The 20,288-nt window shown below is 51.6% G+C and overlaps 1 protein-coding gene across 20 annotated transcripts in view; it reads left to right on the forward strand.

The window, feature by feature from the left end:
* The window catches only part of AGAP1 (ArfGAP with GTPase domain, ankyrin repeat and PH domain 1), a 533,006-nt gene that overhangs the window by 211,673 nt on the left and 301,045 nt on the right, over nucleotides 1-20,288 (forward strand). For all 20 annotated transcript variants that reach the window (XR_007405993.1, XM_025463529.3, XM_049101379.1 and 17 more), the window contains one exon: nucleotides 376-510. Coding sequence is in view for 19 of the 20 variants with exons in the window: in XM_025463529.3 (XP_025319314.1) it covers nucleotides 376-510 (135 nt within the window). In the remaining variant the exon portion in view is untranslated. The remainder of the gene's footprint in view (nucleotides 1-375; nucleotides 511-20,288) is intronic.

A 20,288-nucleotide genomic window follows, 5' to 3' on the forward strand; every position in this document is an offset into this window, starting at 1 on the left:
TTTGAATGTTTGAGATCATCACTTTGAGGGTAAAATAGGTTTTTGTGGATTTTTTTCAAAGATTTTATTTATTTATTCATGAGAGACAGAGAGAGAGGCAGAGACACAGGCAGAGGGAGAAGCAGGTTCCCTGCGGGGAGCTTGATGTCGGACTCGATCCCAGGACCCCAGGGTCACACCCTGAGCCAAAGGCAGATGCTCAACCACGAGCCACCCAGGTGTCCCTAAACTAAGCTTTAAAAACTCCAGGTTCTTAAACACATCACAGCACGAGGAGCAGGGTGCAGGTTTTGAGCTACTTGGAGACATTAAGTGGTGGGAAGTCCTCAGCTGCTTATGGTCATCGTGTCACTACGTTCTGCTCGTCTCTTGCAGATGCCATAAGTTCCACCAACCCGCGGGTCATCGACGACGCCAGGGCGCGGAAGCTCTCCAGCGACCTCAAGAGGTGCACCTACTACGAGACGTGTGCCACGTACGGGCTGAACGTGGAGCGGGTCTTTCAGGACGGTAAATATTCCCCGCTGCGGGTCACCATCCCCTTCCCTTAGAGCAGGTCCCCGTCTGTGCAGCGACGGAACCTGTGGCCTGATGTGTGGGCCGTGGTGCGAATCTGGGCGCCCCCTGCCTCCAGAGGTGCCCCTCAGCCGTGGGTGTGCTCAGAAGACCCAACAGTCCTATGGTGAATCCTGTGTGTGCACAGGATTTTTGTGCACAGAGGGAAGCATTTCCCAAGCTTATCTCTGCACGTGGTGTGTCACACTTAACGCATTTGCCATCTCTTCTTCACTGTAGCTCCTCATTCTTCATTTAAACCCGACTATATAAACAGCCTATTTCATGTTTTAGGCTTTGGAGAGAATAATCCGAAAGAGGAAAGAGCGTCAAAAATTTAGGCCAAAAAAGAAAAAACCCAAAACAAAACAAAACAAAACCAATCCCACATTAAGACTCAGGGCTGAGAGCCAGCAGCAGAATTTAGGAATTGTTTCTTTGTTGCTGAATTCATTAGTGATCATCCACCCCCGGAACAGCCGTACAGCAGGCAGGAAGCCCCCCTGGAGGAGGAGGGTTCCCTAACGGGGAGACATTCACGTACGTGATCATGATGCCAAGTGCCGGGCTAGGAAGAGGGAGGGGGAGAGGGTGGATGAAGAAGTAGGGGAGGTGGTTGGGGGGAAGGGAGGGGCTCTGTGGGCCAGAGGGGCCAGGAAGGTCTGGGGCAGAGAGACCCTGCTAGCCTAGAAGGCCTAGAAGACCAATGCTCCCTGCAAAGGCTCCCGATTTCCGCCTGGAGTCGCAGGGAGTAGCTCCTAGGCTGCCTCCCCTCTGGCTGACGTTGGTGGCTGCAGAGTGGACCCCCGAGCCCTTGGTCAGCCTAGCCTCACCGGAGAGCATGCGCAGAGCTGCGTGGGGTTCCTGGGGGCGCCCAATGGGGCAGGTGCACTGTCTGCCCCCCTTCCCCACCCCCCGAGCAGCCCAGACCCTGTGGGGCCATTACAGGTGAAGATCCCCAAGCTTGGGTGCACGGGCCCCACCTGGCCAACCCCCCGTGTCTGTGTTTTCCCAGGCGCAAGGCTGGGCTGGCCTTGTCACCACAGCAGAGTTCCGTGGTTCACGTGGAAATGTCACGGCCCCGCCAGGCCTGAAATGGCTCCTCTCTGGCCCTTTGCGGAAGGTTTGCTGGTCTCTGATGGATATTTGCAGAATTTAGTTGTATGGATGACCTTATGCTCCACAGTGATTGTGTAACTTGTGCGTTTATTGCAAACGTGAACTTTCCGTAAATAAATGAGCCTGTACATGATGATCTCGAGAGTGAGTTATGCGAGGGGATTGCCCAACAGGTTACTGGGCTTCCCTGCCCGCGTCTGGAGTCAGACAGGGACTGAAACCCATGACACAACATTTTCTGTGTCTTTTATGATTTTTGTCCTTAAAATATTTCCGTCTATATGAGGATAAGTTTTAAAAATAAAATGAGGGTTTACTCTACGTGTTTTGCCAGGTAATTACAAGGTCTGTCTTTTTATTAAGCCGTGGACTCTTTGTTAGTGATAAGAGTATTTGCTGACCGACTGGGGACTGTGCTCAGGACTTAGCAGTCATGAACAAGAACAATCCATTTTGCTCCATAAGGAAAAAAAACCAAAACCTTGTGAGATTTGGAGGTAAATCAAGGCTCAGAAAAATTACAAAGCTTGACAAAGGCATTGGGGCTGGATGGGGCGCCTGTCTTGGGAACAGGAGCCCAGAGCCTTACCTGTTGTGTCCTTAAAACATCGTGATGTGGGTCCTTCCCTGGGGGAGGCTGGCGGAGGGCGCGGGCAGCAGGCCCACCACCCGCTCACAGACTCTGGTCATTCAGATTTCTCTTTCTGGCTTCCTTTGGCCTCAAGGCTTGCTTTTGTTTATGTGCTTTTTCTGTCCTTTTAGAAGGAAAAAGAAAGTACGTGTGGTTTCTGCATAGCATTTACCTTAACCACCGAAAGAAGAAAAGCCAGACCCCCACCTCCACCTGCCCCTGCCAGCCAGGCTTTCGAGTCAGCCGGCTGTCTGGGTTTAGTTTTTAAGATGCCAAGGACTGTAGTCTGCTTCTTTAACTCTGAGTTGTTAGTATCCTGAAACTGAAGACAAATTGTAAAAAAAAAAAAAATTTTTTAAGAGTTTACTTATTCATGAGAGACACAGAGAGAGAGAGAGAGACAGAGACAGAGACACAGGCAGAGGGAGAAGCAGGCTCCACGCAGGGAGCCCGACGTGGAACTCGATCCCGGGACTCTGGGGTCACAGCCTGAGCTGAAGGCAGATGCTCAACTGCTGAGCCACACCAGGCATCGTGACAAATTGTAAAATTAATGAAGAAGCAGAACGTCTGTTTATTTTTGTCTCTGGAGCGTCATTCTCAGGTGCCTCTCGGAAAATAATCCAGGAGGGAGGCTCTCTGTTGGCACCAGGGGCGTCAGGAGGCAGGGAGGGCCGTTGGTTCCGTCCCCCGAGGGCCTTGCACTCGCCATACCTCTGGCTCTGGCTCAGGGATGAGAAGAGGGCAGGTACGGGGAGGGCCCCTGCCTCTGCGAGGTGGAAGTCCAGCACCCACAAACCTAAGCTTGCACCTTCCCCGAGGGTGGGGGACGCGTGCGACGGACCAGGTGGCTGTCACCTGCTCGCAGCAGTCGGGACCGTCCTTAGTCCTGCTCCTCTAGCTGCGTTTGTGTGGCTCATGGAACAGCTCTCTGGGGGCTCCTGCGATGAAAGATTCACCTCTGAGCAGTCACGCACCCCTGGTTCCCTGCTCTGGGCCGCGGGGTCTCTGTGTGGTTCCCAGGACAGCCCTGCGGGGGGCTCGGGCCCCAGGGGCCGGCCCAGTGGGGGAGGCGGCCCCGGGCTGCGCACAGCCCACCCGCCCGCCCCGAGTCTGTCCAGCGGTGGGCAGTTCCGGTCGCCGCCACCCGTGTCTGGATGATTAATGACTTCAGGCTCTTACCGTGGTGATTTTGAAGTTTGGCAGGAAGTTTTTTGAAAGCCGCTGGTCACTTGTTCTCACAGGGCCTGGATTCATGAAGATAAAGGAGGACAGAAACATAAAGTTGGTTCTCTGCAGAGAGAATTGCTTCTCGGGTGTTAGGATTTTTTTATTCAAGAAGAGCTTCTCTCGCTCCCTAAAGAAACCAGCCGCGTGGGAGAAGCCCTTGCCGGGCGTGTCGTCCGGGCCGTTCCAGCGGAGCCTCTGGGTAGGTAAAGGAGGGTAGCGTAGGTGATGGGATTTCTTTCGACCTAGATATTCAGGGACGAACCTAGAATTATTAGAACTCAGTGACAAAAATAAATTCACCCCCTAGAAGCCCAAGCAGTGCTGAGCGGTAGTGAACAGCCGTGTGTGTAAGGGGACCCCTCGGACCGTCGACGTGCACGCCGCCTCCCCAGTGTTCACGACGGAGCGTTGGGAATTTTAGTTCCCTGAAACCGGAGTTTGGAAATGAGGAATTTCACTCTCTTTTTCAAACACTTTGAAATTTCTCAACCTACGCCGAACGTCCTTGTTTCTAGCTTGTTTTGCTTTGATGACCGCGATCGGGTAATGGATGTATGATGAGCGTCATGATTTGTATCATAGCGGAGTTCACGTTTTCAAACTAAGCGTGACATGGAATCAGTTGTTCGTGTTGACGTTTTACGGGATAGAGCCAATAGATGCCCTAAGTTTCCAAGGGGGGTGTATATTTTATGATATTCAAATTCTGGTATCTGACTGGTGTTTGAGATTTGAAAGATCCCTGATATATAAAGAAAAGTGGTTTCCCTTTCATAAAGAATGTGTGGAACCTGACAGTGGTACAAAATATTTAATTTTCTCTTATCGAAGCTACTTTATGCCCCTGCCCCCCCCTCCGTCTCCTATAATGAGCTGATCGAGATTTGTCTGTATTACAACACAGTGTGGTTTTATATTTGGGTTGTTCCTGTTAGGCCACCAGCTGTCTTGTATACAGAATTTAGTATTCTCACACGTATATTCTAAAATTGTTACCACTTGTTAAATCCCAACCGAAAGCATCCTGTTACACATGAACGCATACTCCCCTCTAGAGCTTTAACTTCTTACCTTCCTAAGCTTGTGTTGATAGGACAGTAGGAAAACCTGAATGCAGCATTTTGCTCTGAAAATAATTGTTCAGACCTGGTCAAGATGCATATAAGCCAAGTTCTAGACAAATCACAAATTACCGTCTTTCTATCTGACTTTCTCCAAGACTGCTGGGACGTGCCACTGTGTCATCAAGAATAACTGGATAGTTCAGTGATCTCACGTGGAGGACAGCTCATTCTAGGGTAGATGCTCTACATTATTTTTTTTAAAGATTATTTATTTATTTATTCATAGAGACAAAGAGAGGCAGAGACACAGGCAGAGGGAGAAGCAGGCATCATACAGAGAGAGAGCCTGATGTGGGACTCGATCCCGGGTCTCCAGGATCACGCCCTGGGCTGCAGGCAGCACTAAACCGCTGCGCCACTGGGGCTGCCCGATGCTCCACATTATTTATATGAAAAAGAGACCATTTGATCTGAGGTGTGTATGGGTGGAGAGGCTGGGCAGGAGTATTAGAGGGGTTCTGAGGTGCATATGGGTGGAGAGGCTGGACAGGAGCATTAGAGGGGGGGTTCTTGGGGTGCATGTGGGTGGAGAGGTGCGTATGTATGGGTGGAGAGGCTGGGCAGGATCGTTAGAGGGTTTCTGAGGTGCATATGGGTGGAGAGGCTGGGCAGGATCATTAGAGGGGTTCTGAGGTGCATATGGGTGGAGAGGCTGGACAGGAACATTAGAGGGGGGGTTCTGGGGTGTATGTGGGTGGAGAGGTACATATGTATGGGTGGAGAGGCTGGGCAGGATCGTTAGAGGGTTTCTGAGGTGCATATGGGTGGAGAGGCTGGGCAGGATCATTAGAGGGGTTCTGAGGTGCATATGGGTGGAGAGGCTGGATAGGAGCATTAGAGGGGTTCTGAGGTGCATGTACGTAGAGAGGTGCATATTGTGGAGAAGCTGGACAGGAACATTAGAGGGGTTCTGAGGTGCTTGTGGGTGGAGCAGTGCATATAGGTGGAGAGGCTGGGCAGGAGCATTAGAAGGGTTCTGAGGTGCTTGTGGGTAGAGAGGTGCGTATGGGTGGAGAGGCTGGGCAGGAGCATTAGAGGGGTTCTGTGTGCTGACTGCTGGTGCTGCCACAGCCGGAACGCATGCTCGGGCTTCCTGTCATCACACAGTTCGACGCAGTGTCCTGTGGCCAGGCATCCATCTGATGGCACCATCCCATTCTAGAAGGATCCACATCAGTCTCCCAGCACCATCACACTGGCTCTTTACGTTCGTGTTGCAGTTCACATTCCGGAAAGCACTATCGTAGAAGCTGCCCCCCCCCCGCCCCCTGCCTGCGGATGGCTCACCTGGCCTTGCATTCCCTGTGCCCTGTGCTGTTAGGGTTGAGCCAGGAGAGGCTGCGTGCCTGGCCCACGGGTTTTCTGTAAGTCAGGAAGCCTCCGTTTGCTTTCTGCCTTTGCTTCCAAAGACTGATATCCTGATGTACGGAGAGTCCTATTTCACGTTAAATATCTGCAGCTGCTCGGTCCTAATTACAGGAGTGTCCGGCACAAGAGTAGCTGTATTAATGAGCCCGGTTTGTACAACCTAATTGCATGTGTTAGAGCATCATTAAGTGGGAGCAATCTTTAGGGATTTTGCTCCCGAGTGCTGCATCATCCTGTGCCATTTTGTTTTGCTGACACCACAGTCTTTTGTGCTGTTAAAGGATATGTCAATTAGCCCTGTTCCATGCTTGCTTGGAACCAGCTTAATTTTCATTGTTGGGGTGCCCTATTTCGTTATTTGTTTTGTTGCTCCTTTTTTTTCCTCTTTATTATATTACAGAGTAGATTGGAGTCCATTTATTTTTATCTTTGTGGACTTTTTTTCCAAAGGAGTCCTTTCAAAAATAAGACTTTCCATGTTTAAAAGCAGGCCATATGTGTGTGTCCGTTGGGTCTTTATATATTTCATGTCCAAGGAGTCACTTAGTGTCTGTTAATTTGTATCTTTTTATCAGTTGTAACAATGACTGGTAGTTATTTATGTCCTAGTTTAAGGGCTTCTGATGTGAGATAGTAGGTCTAACAGGCCCTCCTCGGTACAGTCAGTTTGGGCCCACGTGTCCCTTTTCGCCTGCGGTTTTCCTTTTCCCTGCGCATCTGTGTCCGTCACTGTCCCCATGTCCACCCCCACCCCCCCCCCGCCCCTAGTGCACACTCACGGCCCTCTCCTCGCTGCATTGAAATGTCATACGTTCAAGATTTCATGGGACAGATGGGTAGTTAGTTCATGTTACGATGGGGCAAAACATAAACTTTATGCTTAAATTCGAGGGGTTTCATATTTTAAAACTTTCTAAGAACAAGGATGACATGAGAAAGTTGCCTGCGTGCGGCCGAAATAGGAGAAAGGAAGAGAAGGAAAACGCTCATCAGGCTCCTCTGAAGGTGATCAGCTGAGTCGTATGTAATATGGGCTTGACCTGTTGGGTGGCCGCTCTGCTGTCCTCATTAACCACGAGTGTCATTGGCTGTCACTGCCTGGCAGCTTCCAACGTGGTCCAAACCCATGGAAATTAGAATCTGCAAGTTGCCTCCAGAAGAACCACATCTGGCCCGTTGTTTGTAGCCGCTCATTAAATTGAAAAGATAACAGGATGCCTGGATGGCTCAGTGGTTGAGCATCTGCCTTTGGTTCAGGGCATGATCCCGGGGTCTGAGATCGAGTCCCGCATTGAGCTCCTTGTGGGGAGCCTGCTTCTCCCTCTGCCTGTGTCTCTGCCTCTCTCTCTCTTGTGTCTCTCATGAATAAATAAATAAAATCTAGAAAATAAATAAAAATAAACAGGAAGGAAGGAAAGAAAGAAAAGATACCTGTCAAAAAAAAAAAAAAAGAAAAAAAAGATACCTGTCTTTGGTGTTGACATGAAGTAGACTTTGGGTAGAGCCTGTGGGTGGGGAGGGTATGTGTACAGTGAGCAAGAAGGCCTGGGATTGGCTGGGTCTTCCCGTTGGTGCTGTAGCCTGGTTTAGGTTTGGATGGGGAAGTGCATGCATGTTTCACAGGGATTTTTTTTTTCTTAATAAAACATGACATTGTCAGTATCCTTTGTGCCTTTTTAAATTCAGTTTGTTTCTTAACCCAATAAACTCTTCTATACCAGGGGTTAAATCACAAAACGAAATAACACTGCAGCTAAAATATCAACATTGGCTGTAGTAAGCCGTATTTTCAGAGGCTAAACAACAAAACCCAAACCAAAAGAAAAACAAGAAAAACTTTTGATTTATTATTTTCTGGGGGGAAAAATAAGATTCTAGAGCTTCTTGTAAAGACAAGCCAGACATTTGGCAGCTGATTTGCAGCCAAGTATTTTCCAAGCACATTTGACAAATGGGGACTGTGTTGAGGTGGGACTAATGAGCAGGATATAAGAGAACATTGTCAGGACTCGTTTGAGAATTTGTTGAAGGTGATGACCCTGGAATAATCCAAGGATTTTTAAGATACTGTTATGAACTTGGATGCAAGTGTGAAATTAGCTGGTTTCTTGTTTGGAATCTTTGCCTAGAAATTTCCACGTTTGAGAGTTTCTCTCTCATCCACTGAACTATTCAGAGGCTGGACGTTTACAGAGGGATTAACTCCTCTGTGTATCTGTTGATTTGCTTAAAAATCACCTATCCAGCGTGGAAGGGTTTGGGTAGGGAGGAGTATCTCCATCATGGGTGTGATTCATACTTCACGCTCTGAGCTCCCGGCCTTAACAACACGGAATCAGGTGTGGAACTTGGTAATTCTTACACTAGTTTTGGGTGGAGAGAGGATCGTTCCATTTTTTGACTCTTTCCAAAATAACCTCCAGAGAAGTCATCTTAAAATCTTGATACCAAGGTTGATACTGGCGCAAACAACAAGAGATGAGAAATAGTCTCTCGTACTTCATCTAGTTTTGTAGACTGTTGTGTCAGTGGAGGCTGTCATCCTCTTTGGCAGTTGCGCACGCTGGGTCGGGAAGGTCTTCCCACTGCGCTTCCCTCCTGGCCGCCGTGCTGGGGCACCAGCGCTCACGTGTGCCCGTAGACGCCGCTTTAACTCTGGCACTGCCAGCGTGACACTGCCGTTCGCACACTCTGAGTAAGTGTGCTCTGTTCTGATTTTCTCGTCAAGACTCCTGTCTTTTGCTCCTAGAATTAACTTTATCAAAGACACAGAAGACGGTTGCGTTGCTCCTTCTCTACGCTGTGGCGTCGTAGCTGGGGTTTGCCCCAGGATCCCGTTAATGACTTGAGGCAGCTTGAATTAGCTTGACGTATCATTAATGTGTACAAATGGCTTTTATTTTTGTTCGTAATCTGTTCATAATGCCGCTCCATTCTCTTCCTGATGGTTTGTTTTTGTTTTTGTTTTTTTAAAGATTTTGTTTATTCATGATAGACACAGAGAGAGAGGCAGAGACACAGGCAGAGGGAGAAGCAGGCTCCCTGCAGGACTCGATCCCAGGACCCCGGGGTCACACCCTGGGCTGAAGGCAGGTGCTCCACCACTGAGCCACGCGGGCATCCGTCTTCCTGATGTTTTTAAAATGATTCAACAATGATGTACGTTTTGACCTCCTTGTCCCCAGCCTCTGATCAAAATGTTGCTTAAATAGGATGGTCAGAAATCAATACACTTCATGGCTGATGTTTCCAATGTATTTTGAAGTCTCCTATTTAGAACATTCTTCCCAAAGAGAGTAAGGACATAACCAGATTCTTAGTGGCCTCCGTTCACCGAGGGACTGTCCGCTCATGCCTGGGGGTTAGCAGCACCCATGTGTTCCGTTCACAAGAGAGAAGGAAGAGTCATCCTCCAAGGAGGAAGTTGTGAAGGTCTTTGGCACCAGAACGCATAGCTTTACCCCATGGATGCCGATGTTTTTGCACTGATACTCCACAGCGGGGAATCAGGTTGGTGCAGATGCTGGGCGTCCCCCCCGCAAAGCCAGGCTCTGGGAGCCGGGGTCAGCTTGGTAGTGCAGAGTCACTGGAAGTTTTGTGAAGAGAAGGTGACATCCCAACAGCTGGATGGATCTTCCCTGATTTAGGGAGAAGGCAGCTGTGAAGGGTGGACCGTACACTTGTTTGTCTGAAGGAGAATAGACTCTAGAAACTTTGACGGCTAAGTTGGATTTTGTGAGATTGGCTTAAGAAATGATTTTTTAAAGAAGTTTTACTTATTTATTTGAGACAGAATGTGGGGGTGGGAGGACAAAGGGAGAGAGAGCATCCCAGACAGACCCTACCCTGAGCGCAGAGCCTGGTGCGAGGCTCCATCTCACGACCTTGAGCTGAAACCAAAAGTCGGACACTTAACCGACTGAACCACCCAGCTGACCCTAAAGAAATGATTTTTAAAGGACGTGAAATATGGAGGTAAAAACCACCCATAATCCCACAACCCAGTGGCTGTCACCGTTGAGGTTGGGGCGGGGCGGGGGGGTATGGCTGTGTGTGCCCATGTGTTTGGAAAAAGTGGATCATAGGGGCTTGTGACATAGTACAACCTACTTTTTCACGTCAGTACTTTTTCTGCAATATATTTTCTCACTGCATTCCATTGAGTGACTAGAACTACTCTCTTTTGGCCCAATCCACTATTAGACATTTAGGGACTCCGTCCACCCCCATTTATGTGTTTGTTTTAGGATCAGTGCCTGAGTGGATGACTCTTTACCTAAATCTTTGTCTCTGTCTTAGTCCTTTCTTTCTTTTTTTTTCTTTTTTTTAAAAAGACTTTATTCATAGAGACAGAGAGAGACAGAGAGAGAGAGAGGTGCAGACACAGGCAGAGAGAGAAGCAGGCACTGTGCAGAGAGCCTGACATGGGGCTCGATCCAGCGTCTCCAAGATCACGCCCTGGGCTACAGGCGGCGCTAAACTGCTGGGCCACCGGGGCTGCCCCCCTTAGTCCTTTCTTTAGGAGACCGCCGTGGAGGGGAGACTGCAGGCTCAGTGGCCCGTGTAGCCTTGTGGCTTGTGGTCCTCACTGCCCCGTGAGCCTTCCGTGGAGTCGCCCCCCCTCCAGCAGGTGTCCTTTTTCTGTACCCTGGCCACATGGGGTATTTTCAGTAGGTTTGTTGCTTCATGTGAAGATAAGCTCACCTTCCGCACTTGGGAGTTTTGTTAGGAGATGGCAGTCAGTCCCTTGGGCGAGCAGAAGTCTGATGTGTTGGGAAGACACGTGGGAGCAGGTGTGCCCTGCTGCTGGTGTAGACGTGGCCTTGGTGTTTATGGTGGGTTCTCTGCGGCTGGAGCACCCCAGCTCCCCAGAGGGCAGACGGCCCAGAGACGTGGCTGGGCCATGTGTAGCCATGACGGTGAAGGGGGGGATCCTCACACTGTGTCTGTCCCTTCTGGCCAGGGGTGTTACCAGTACGCTCACTGCCTTGTGTCGCCTTAGAGAGAGACAGACACCTGCTGTGGGTGGGCTTTTGGCCTTTGGGCCTCGCCTGAGCTTCATGTCCTGTCAGTGCTCTGGAGGGCTCAAGGGGCCTTGGACACCCACCCTCGTTTCCACACAGAAGCAGTTCCAGAGGGGCCATGGTGCAGCCGGGGTGCCACTGTCCTGCCGCTGGGGCTCATCCCTCTGCAGTGGGGGCCCGGGCCCTCATCTGGACCAGACTTTGCTGGGTGCTCAAAGCACCTCTCCCTTTGGGGAGCATAAAAATCATATTTCATTGTTTTCTATTTGAAATGTCAAAATCCAGGAAGCCCTGCAAGTCCCTGTGAAAATCAGAGAATTAAAGCATAATAAGCATGCATTCTTTTTCCGGCTGGCATGTCCTGAGTGTCGCTGGCACAGGGTGTCTGCCCCAGGAGGTGGAGCTCCGGTGTCAGTAATGCCGCGGTGTGGTGGAGGCCTGATTTTTTAGGGTGCGTTCAGGCACCACCACTTTCAGCCACAGCCTTATGCTGTCCCCGGGGGGCTGGCCGTGCCTTGGGGACATGAATAAATGGCAGGCCTGTCCTAGAAGAAAAGAGAACCTGAAAAGAATTTGGAGGATTGACTAGCTGTTGCATCATCCAGGCCTGGTGCCATGAGCAATGCTGATGGACGGGGCCTCGCCGGGCGGAAGGACCTCGCCGTGTAGACAGGGCCTCACCGGGTGGAGGAACCTCGCCGGCTAGATGGGGCCTCGCCAGGTGGAGGGAACCTCACCAGGTAGGGGGACCTCGCCGAGTGGATGGGGCCTCGCCGCGTGGCTGGGACCGTGAGCCTCCCTTCCGGCTGTGGGGTGGCGCCCCATTGAGGCACCTGCAGGGCCGCTGTGACCCATCCTCCCTCAGCTCTACTGCAGGGGCAGCCACGGTTCATGGATAATTTTTGTGTCTGATTTTTGCAATTTCCGGAAGTTCCCTCATATTTTCCTTGGTGTGTAAACCTCAGAGCGCTGCACGCTGGTGCCGTCACGTGGGCGCAAGGACACGCTCCTGCACCGCGATCCTGGTACTGGATGAAATACCCGCGTCTCTCTTGCTCTTAAATTCACTCCTGCCTGAACCACGGACGCGTCGGGCGTCACGGCTCGGCAGCCCCCAGCCCCGCAGGGGAGCGCGCAGGGCCCGGCCGGACAGCACGCTCGGTCACAGAGCGGAAGCTGCATCTGGGGTCCGTCCCCCTCGGCGGCACGGGCTTGCCCTTGTCCTGGAGGCTCCAGAGCCTCGGACTGAGTCTGAGGCCCGGCAATAAGTGGAAATGCTCCTTTCCGTTATGATCATGTTTAATAAAACGAAGGCACGTCATCCCCGAGAGTTCGGGGTCCAACGGGACACTGTGGTCAGCGTATGGGTTATTCCCGACGGGCGCTCGTCTGCACGTGGTGCAGTGTGTGGGTCACGGGAGGTCGCATCTCTAAGGGGGTCCACCCGGTGCGAACTCGCGCTAAGGAAACCTTTGGTTTGGTCTCAAGCACTTGATTTGGCAGTTTAGGGAGAAGCCACTAGGGGGCATCAGAAGCGCCCGTAAGGAGGACTCGCGCGGCATATTTTTCCCTTCTGCTGTCGCTGCGGAGAATACAGACCTAATAAAACTAACACAGTGGTTTAAGAGATCATTTAGACCCGTAATAAGATACACTCCATAAAGCGTGTGAAGTTCCTGGATCAGCAGTACGGGGACGCAGAAGTAAAGTTTCATTCATTGGGTTGGGGAGGAGGACAAAATAAAGTCGGAATGATATATTCTATGGTTAGAGGGACCCAGATCCCTTATTTTTGCTTTTTGCCTGGTATGTAACTTTAGGGAAAATTCAAAGAAAAATTGACAAAGGAGATGCCGTTTGTTTGTTTTTACTAGCAAATAATAAACAGACTTAATATTTAGTTCCCTGTACTCTTTTCATAGAACTCATCAAGGGTTTTGTGGGTCTGGTGACAGCCCAGGTGTCCCTCTTTAGGGTGGTGCGTCCCCGGCCCGATGCTGGGGCGGAGGCTTTGCCATCAGCCTCTCTGCCTGGCTGTCGCCTCCCCTGCTGGGACGCCGTGGCTTGTGCGGGCAGCCTGGTATTGATGAGGAAGGTCAGTGATGGGATCGGGCAGAGGGACGGGAGTCCCCTCAGTTTAGGGAAACGCAGATATTCTTATGGAGGTGAGCCGTGTTCCTGGAAGTGCTGAGGCGTGGAGTGGCTGTGATCACTGAGGAGGGGAGGACCCTTCAGAGGGCTCGCACCTGCCGCTCCCCCGGGCGCCCAGCAGTGGGCTTGTTGGGGCACCTAGAGAGAAAAGTCTCATTTTTTGAGTTTTGCATCCCTCCCCCCCCCTTCCCCAAGGTTGAGGGCTCTTCTCTGCTCTTTTCCATTCATCCATCCATCCATCCATCCATCCATCCATTCACATTTTATTTTCCCCCACTACATAAATTGCAGTAGAAACTGTAGCATCTCAGATCACAACTTTTTTCCTTTAGAGGTTTTATTTTTAAGTAATGTCTACACCCAACGCGGGGCACAAACTTACAAGCCCAAGATCAAGAGTCACACGCTGTACCGACTGAGCCTCAGATCATGATGTTTCCAGTTTCTTCATGTGGACGGTGGGACTTACTGCACTTCTGGTACCTCGGATGAGAAGCCTGTCAAATCACGCACTCGATACAGATGGTTTCTTTTATCAGATTACTTACAGACTGGGCGTTTAGGATCTACAAGGAAGTAACCTGTGATTCGGAGAGCCCTCCAGCTTGCAGCCCCCGGAATGGTATGAACGTTGGCAGAACAGTTTGAGCAACAAGAGAAGTGAGGTGCTCGGGGGATTTCATCCAAGTGAGGGGCAGCTTTCACAGAGTTGTCCGTTAGTGCCAAAGGAAGGGGGTCTGACCAGCTCTGGTGCTCCAGGTTCTGGATGCTTCAGCTGCATTCAGTAATTTCTGCATTTAGCCACTTGCCAGACACTGGGGTGCTCGGGACCCACAGAAGGAGGCCATTGCCAATTCCTGCAGAGGAATCGCTTAACCGGAGGATGGATTTTTTTTCCCCCCAGAACAAGGAAAGCCTGCTGCCGCAATACTGTTGGAAAAACCCTGATTTCCTAAATCTATCCCTGATCATAGACACATAAATCTATCCCTGATCGTAGACCTCAGCAAATACCCTCACGAGTCCGGTCATTCAGAGCAAGTGTGAGTGAAAATCCCCAGGGAATCAGGAATTGGATCTCTTGGTGGGTGTTTTGCTTTCCCTCCCGCTGCCGCCTCATGCCGTTCCCGATGGTGCATCAGGGTTGGCGTTAGGGGGACAGCGGTGGGCACCATGCCTTCGTTTGCTTTGTGCTCTTTCTCCTGGTTGGGCTCTGTCCCCAGATGGTGATTAGAGGAGTACAGACAGGTAGTTCTTCAGCTCCTGTGCCTGTGCTGGATGGAAACAATTAGGAAGCCCTTGAAATGAAGTGATATGCAAAGGAAATCTTTCAGCATAATACAGTTACCCTAATCGCTATAGAATACGATGGCTCATGTAAGGAGGGACAATCGAGAAACCCCAAGCAAATGAATAGGGACAGCTCCATGTGCCACTGCTCACCTGGTCAGGTGACCATGCAGAAGCACCAGCCCAAGGTCCTTACTAGCACTTTCTGTTCCCTGACTTCCCTAACTGGTCAGGGACAGAGGCAGGGAGGCAGCCCTGGGAGGCAGGAGGGCATTGCCCTCTGCCGCTAAGATAGCATCACATCCTTTGCGTGGATTTGTTTTGTGTTTCATATCTGTTTCTGTTAATATATAAAATATACATAAATGTGCATTTTATTTATGTATATTTATTTTTTAAAGATTTTGTTTATTCATGAGAGACAGAGAGAGAGAGGCAGAGACACAGGCAGAGGGAGAAGCAGGCTCCATGCAGGGAGCCCGATGTGGGACTCGATCCCAGGACCCCAGGATCATGCCCTGGGCTGGAGGCGGCACTAAACTGCTGAGCCACCTGGGCTGCCCTATTTATGTATATTTAAAGAGGTGTTTCGTTTCTCCATTGGAGTAACACCTGTTTATAAAACTACATAAAACTAGGGGCACCTGAGTGGCTTGATTGGTTTAGTGTCTGACTCTTGGTTTCAGCTCAGGTCATGATCTCGGTCGTGAGATGGAGCCCCCAGTCTGCCTCCTGACCTGACGCAGTCAGCGGGGAGTCTGCTTGGTATTCTCTTTCCCGCTGCCCCTTCCCCAGCTCATGCACACGTGTTCTCTCTTTCTTGCTTTAAAATAAGGAAATAAACTCTCAAAAAAAAAAAAAAAAAAAGAACTATAAAAGAGACAATTAAAATCCACCGTGATCCCACTGCCTAGTAATAAACATTTTATTGAATGCCTTCTGAGTCGGCTTTCAAAACAAAACTGGGACTTTATGTCCTTTTAAGTAGCCTGCTTTAAAAAGACCTCAGAATAGTTACTCTGTTATTTCATTTCCTCTAAAGCCTGTGTTTTCACAACTTGGCAGCGTACCTTTCAGAACTTGTATACACCTTGCATGGATTTACCAAGCCCAGAGACAGAGGGCTTGAGACTCCCCTTCCTGAGATCTGTTCTGTAAATAACTCTTGAGGACCTTGTTGGGTACCAGCAATGCCCGCTTCCTGCTTAGAGCATCTTAGATTCGTACCTTTCAGATCAGGTGTCGTCAGCTGTGACATTCGCAAGCCTGCTCAGACCACCTGGTGCACGGGGAGGTGCACAGGGACGTACTCCTGGGTAGGTGTCTGCCCCTCCCCACTGTGTGTGCACGGACTACCTCTCCTGCATCCCTGGCCACCAGTGAACTTGTGGCTGCAAACTGGCTCCAGTGGCCTTTGCCTCCAGAAGTCCCTGCGTGAAGGCCTCAGGAGTCCGTCTCTGTAGTGTAGATGTCTTATGGGAGATAAAGAATTGATACCATTAAATATGCATGTTAGAGGGGCTTCTGGGAGGCTCATTTGGTTAAGCATCTGCCTTCAGCTCAGGTCGTGATTCTGGAGTCCCAGGATCGAGCCCCACATGGGCTCTCTGCTCAGTGGGGAGTCTGCTGCTCTCTGCCCCTCCCCCTGCTCAGGCTCTCTCTCATTCTCTCTAAAATAAGATCTTTTAAAAAAATATGTATAGTAGGCAAAAATTACAAAGGACCAGATAGGCCCTTTTTACTCCCACCCCCTTTTTGGGGAAAATCAACAAAACTAGGCCAGGTTCCAAAAAGACCCAATTCTAAACCTCATGTACTCATTAATCCAAATATAAAGCCCTCTGAAACACAAGATTTAGAAATAAAATTGAGGCTTAAATTGAAAGGCAGGACTTAGAATAAGACTCCATCATTTTAGAATTTTGTTAAAAGTACTTAGAAAAGCCGATAGATATGGTTTAAAAAAAATAGAAAAAGAATGGCTTTGCTGGGTTATCACTGTGAGGATGATTTGTGTTGAAGTAGCAGATTCCAAAGCTCAGGAGTGTCTGAGCCACGTCCTGAGATGGTGGGGGGCTGAGCAAGCTGTGGTTCCCCCCCTCACAGCACAACCCCGTCCCTGGAGCCTGTGAACAGAGCCTGAGGACTTGCAGATGTGGGCGAGGATCTCCGCGTGAGGGATGGTCCCGGATCATCTGGCTGGGCCCTGAGTGCAAGTGCACGAACCCCTGTCATGGAGGCAGAGATGTGGCCGCCCATGGAGATAGGGCGCCGTGAAGGGGGAGGTGGGAGGATGGGGTGATGCAGCCGCAGCCGGGGCATGCTGGTGGCCCCCAGACACCGGGCGAGGCAAGCGGCAGGTTCTCCCCTAGAGCTTCTGGAGCAAGCGCGGCCCTGCCCGCACCTCCGTTTTGGCCAGTGGTACAAATCAGGACTCGGTCCCCAGAACCTGGCGAGAATGTTTCCATCGTGTCATGCCTCCAGTCTGTGGGGCCTTGTTCACGGGGCCCCTGGAAGCTACGAGGGATGGATAGAGGCTTGGTGACTCCAGAAGGCCCGAGAGCCCCGCGAGGAATGTGGTCAGCAGCAGCCGCAGAGGCCATAGACGGGCCTGAGGAGCCTTGGGCTCTGGGGAGTAGACTCCCACTGCACCCGTGCACACCTGCAGCAGGTGCATCAGCAGGAGCCCGTGGGCCCGCCATGTGACAGCCGGCGCAGGACAGCAGGAGCAGCGTTCCAGGGCAGGTGGGGGGCGAGAAGGCTGCTTACTCTCCACCCAGTGTGCTGACACCGGCAGGCAGACGGACGACCAGCATCGGGTCCCAGACCCAGGAGCTCAGGCCGGGCACATGGGCAGCCTGCCCGTTGGCTGTTCTCTGCAATCCCGGTACCCTTGTCTGGTTCTGTCACACCTCGTGCAACCAGGGGGCTCCGTGGTTCCTGCCTCCCACCCCTCACCCCTCCACCCTCCTGTTTCTCCATCGTCATCAGTGACCTTTCTCCCGGAATCCAGGAGCCTCACTCAGTCGCTGTCCTCATGCTGTCCTCACTTGGTGGCCTTGACACACACACACCCTTTCGTCCTGTGACACCTGACCTCCACACCCGGCTTTGTTTAGTGTTGCTCAGGGTGGCCGCTCTTCTCTCTGGGTGTCCTGTGTGCTGCCTGTCACCGACTCACTTCACTGGGACCTGGTCCCAGGCCCCCATGTCCCTCCACAGTGGCTCCAGACAGAACCCAGGTCCATTTCAGTGACGCAGGATGCACATCTCCTGGGCAAGAAGCTGGGTGAGGTATTTACGCTTCGCAGCAGAGAGAAACAGGGTGGCCAGGCAGCCCCCCCAGCGGGTTAGGACTGTGTGTCCACCAGCCTGCTCGCTACGTGATAACTGGACCGCCGACCTGTGGCCACACGGGCCAAGGTAACCTCAGGTCTACACGGCACAGACCGGCTGGAGGGGTGCTTGGTGGACCGTTAGGAAGATGTTCACATGTGAGTCTAAGGGTCAGAACATGTTCTCTCTATAGTAAAGTTTTAGCAACTTTACTATATTTTGTATTTTACCATTCAGCCTTTTGGGTTTCAAAAGCGGCAGCGTGGACAGTGAAACCTGCCTCCAAGGTCTGGAAGCCAAACCACAGAGCGCAGGTGGATTTCCGTAGCTGTTGTGTTGAGAAGGTAGGCGAAGGAAATGAACGTCCCAGGCACGGGTGTTCCTGTACCTTGGCTGCTGACCACGTAGGCTGAGCCGTGGCCAGGGACGTGACTCCCGGAGAAACTGTGGAGTCTCTGTTGACGGACTTGCCCCTGAGTTCCGTGAAGGTCAGTGGGTGCAGAGCGTGGTCTCGCTTCCTGCTGAGTCCAGTGGCCGGGAAGGCGTCGCTCCTGGGCGCCCGTGGATGAAGGCCGGGGGCAGCCGGCAGCCGGGCTCTCTTTCCACCACCCGTGACCATGCAGCAGCTCACTTCCTCAGTTTGCCCAGCCGTGAAGTGGGGACGCCTTCCTCTTCCACTTCCTTCCGGGGATGCCCATCATGACCCAAGTACAGCCGTCCCTCGCTTCGAGGGCTGGGAAGGAGAATGCCTGCCTGTTACAAAGCAGCAGAAAGCCTGGGAGGGCGGCGTGACTGTGAGCAAAAGCGTGTTCACTGTAAGATTCATCCACTCGGCGTAGACTGAAGGGAGAGCCGGGAGCCCTCGGACAGCTCCGCGCCCGTCCAGGTGTAGAACAGCCCCCGGTTTTTCTTAAGATTTTCCTTAAAGGAGCATGTGTGATAGAGAAGGTGAGGGTGGGGGGCGGAGGCGGAGGGAGGAGCAGGCTCCCCGGAGCGCAGAGCCCCCCTCGGGGCTCCATCCTGAGCCCAAGGCAGATGTTTAACCGACTGAGCCACCCTGGTTCCCTGCACCCAGGTTTTCGTACCCCACTTTCCCCTTTGGGTTTGGGAAGCAGGTTAACCGGCTATAAGCTCTAACCTGACTCATTCAGAATGGTTCTCCAGGACCCGGGAAGTGGGGGGCGAACCACGTTCCCCCAACTGCTGTTCCCGGAGATGGCCGGGTACTCGCTGAGCACAGACGCTGGTTTCCTTTCTCATACCCGCAGCCAAGAAGATGTATTTCTCGAAAATATTAACAAAATTCATCAGAGATTTTTTTTTTTTTCTTCCTGAAAATAAGTATTTATCTCACTTGCTGGTCAGTTCCACCAGGCTCTTGTTCTGGGGCCCTTAACCAAAATACGCAGCATCAACAGACAGGAGTTACGAGTTAGCACGTGAGCAAAAGCTGGATTCCTTAGTCTTGCTCACGCTGATAGACGACCCTGCCGTTAAATATCCAGGTCCATGAACTTACTAGGTCTTGAACGTTCAAATAACAGCTGGCTTTTCTCTGGATACGGCGCACATTTCCCCCCGGAATATGGGGGCACGTCTAAAGAGGACGTCCAACGAGGAACCCGCGTCTGGAAAATGCACAGAACAGAAACGCAGCCATTCGGAGAGTCTGCGGTGTCATCCCGACCCCTGTCTGGGGAAGAGGACAGGAGTGCTCCGCAGGTCGGGGCGGGCCTCCACGGCGTAGGTGCTGCTGCTGCGGACAGGTGCACAGCGCGTGTGGGGGGGCGCCCGTCCTGCCCGACCCGCGCACACTTGGGCACGACTAGTAGGCCAGTGGGCACGTAAGAACCAAAAATCAGAGCCTAAGAACTGCTGATGGCAAAGCGATCCAGGATGGAGAAATGAAGCATTTAAAATGGAAGTATCGCCGGTGCTCTGAAGTAGAGCCCGGTTTAAATGCGGTGATTAAAACAGTTGCTAGGCTGCTCTCAGTTACGCTCGCCACGGCGGCCGCCTTCATCTTTGTGGCGGTGCTTGGATTCCAGTCAGAGCTTTCGAATGAACTTGTGTTGGTGTTTTCAGAGAAGTCTCGCCGTAGAAGACAGATGTAGTTCTCCGGTAATTATAACCGTTTTTCATCCTGTGGAAGAGAATCCAGAGGAGCGAGATGTGTGCGCCGCGGGAGGCAGATCCCAGGGAGGTGACGGAGTGGTGCGACCGTCCTGCGGCGTCCCTTCGCTCGTGTGTCCTGGCGGGTCCCTGGGCCCCAGCACCCCGAGGGGCCACAGTTGGCGTGACAGCGTCAGTCCGGGGAGAGTCAGAGCTTCCGGGAGCCAAAGTGGTTTGTTTGTTTTCATGGAAAGGATTCCCTTCCTTAAGATCCTGGGAGTGATGGGAGGGAGGCCCGGGTCGTCGGGATGCGAGCGGTCGTATCGGTGTCATGGGTGGAGGCGGTCG

Source organism: Canis lupus, chromosome 25 (genome assembly GCF_003254725.2).
Source record: "Canis lupus dingo isolate Sandy chromosome 25, ASM325472v2, whole genome shotgun sequence".
NCBI classification, from domain to species: domain Eukaryota; kingdom Metazoa; phylum Chordata; class Mammalia; order Carnivora; family Canidae; genus Canis; species Canis lupus.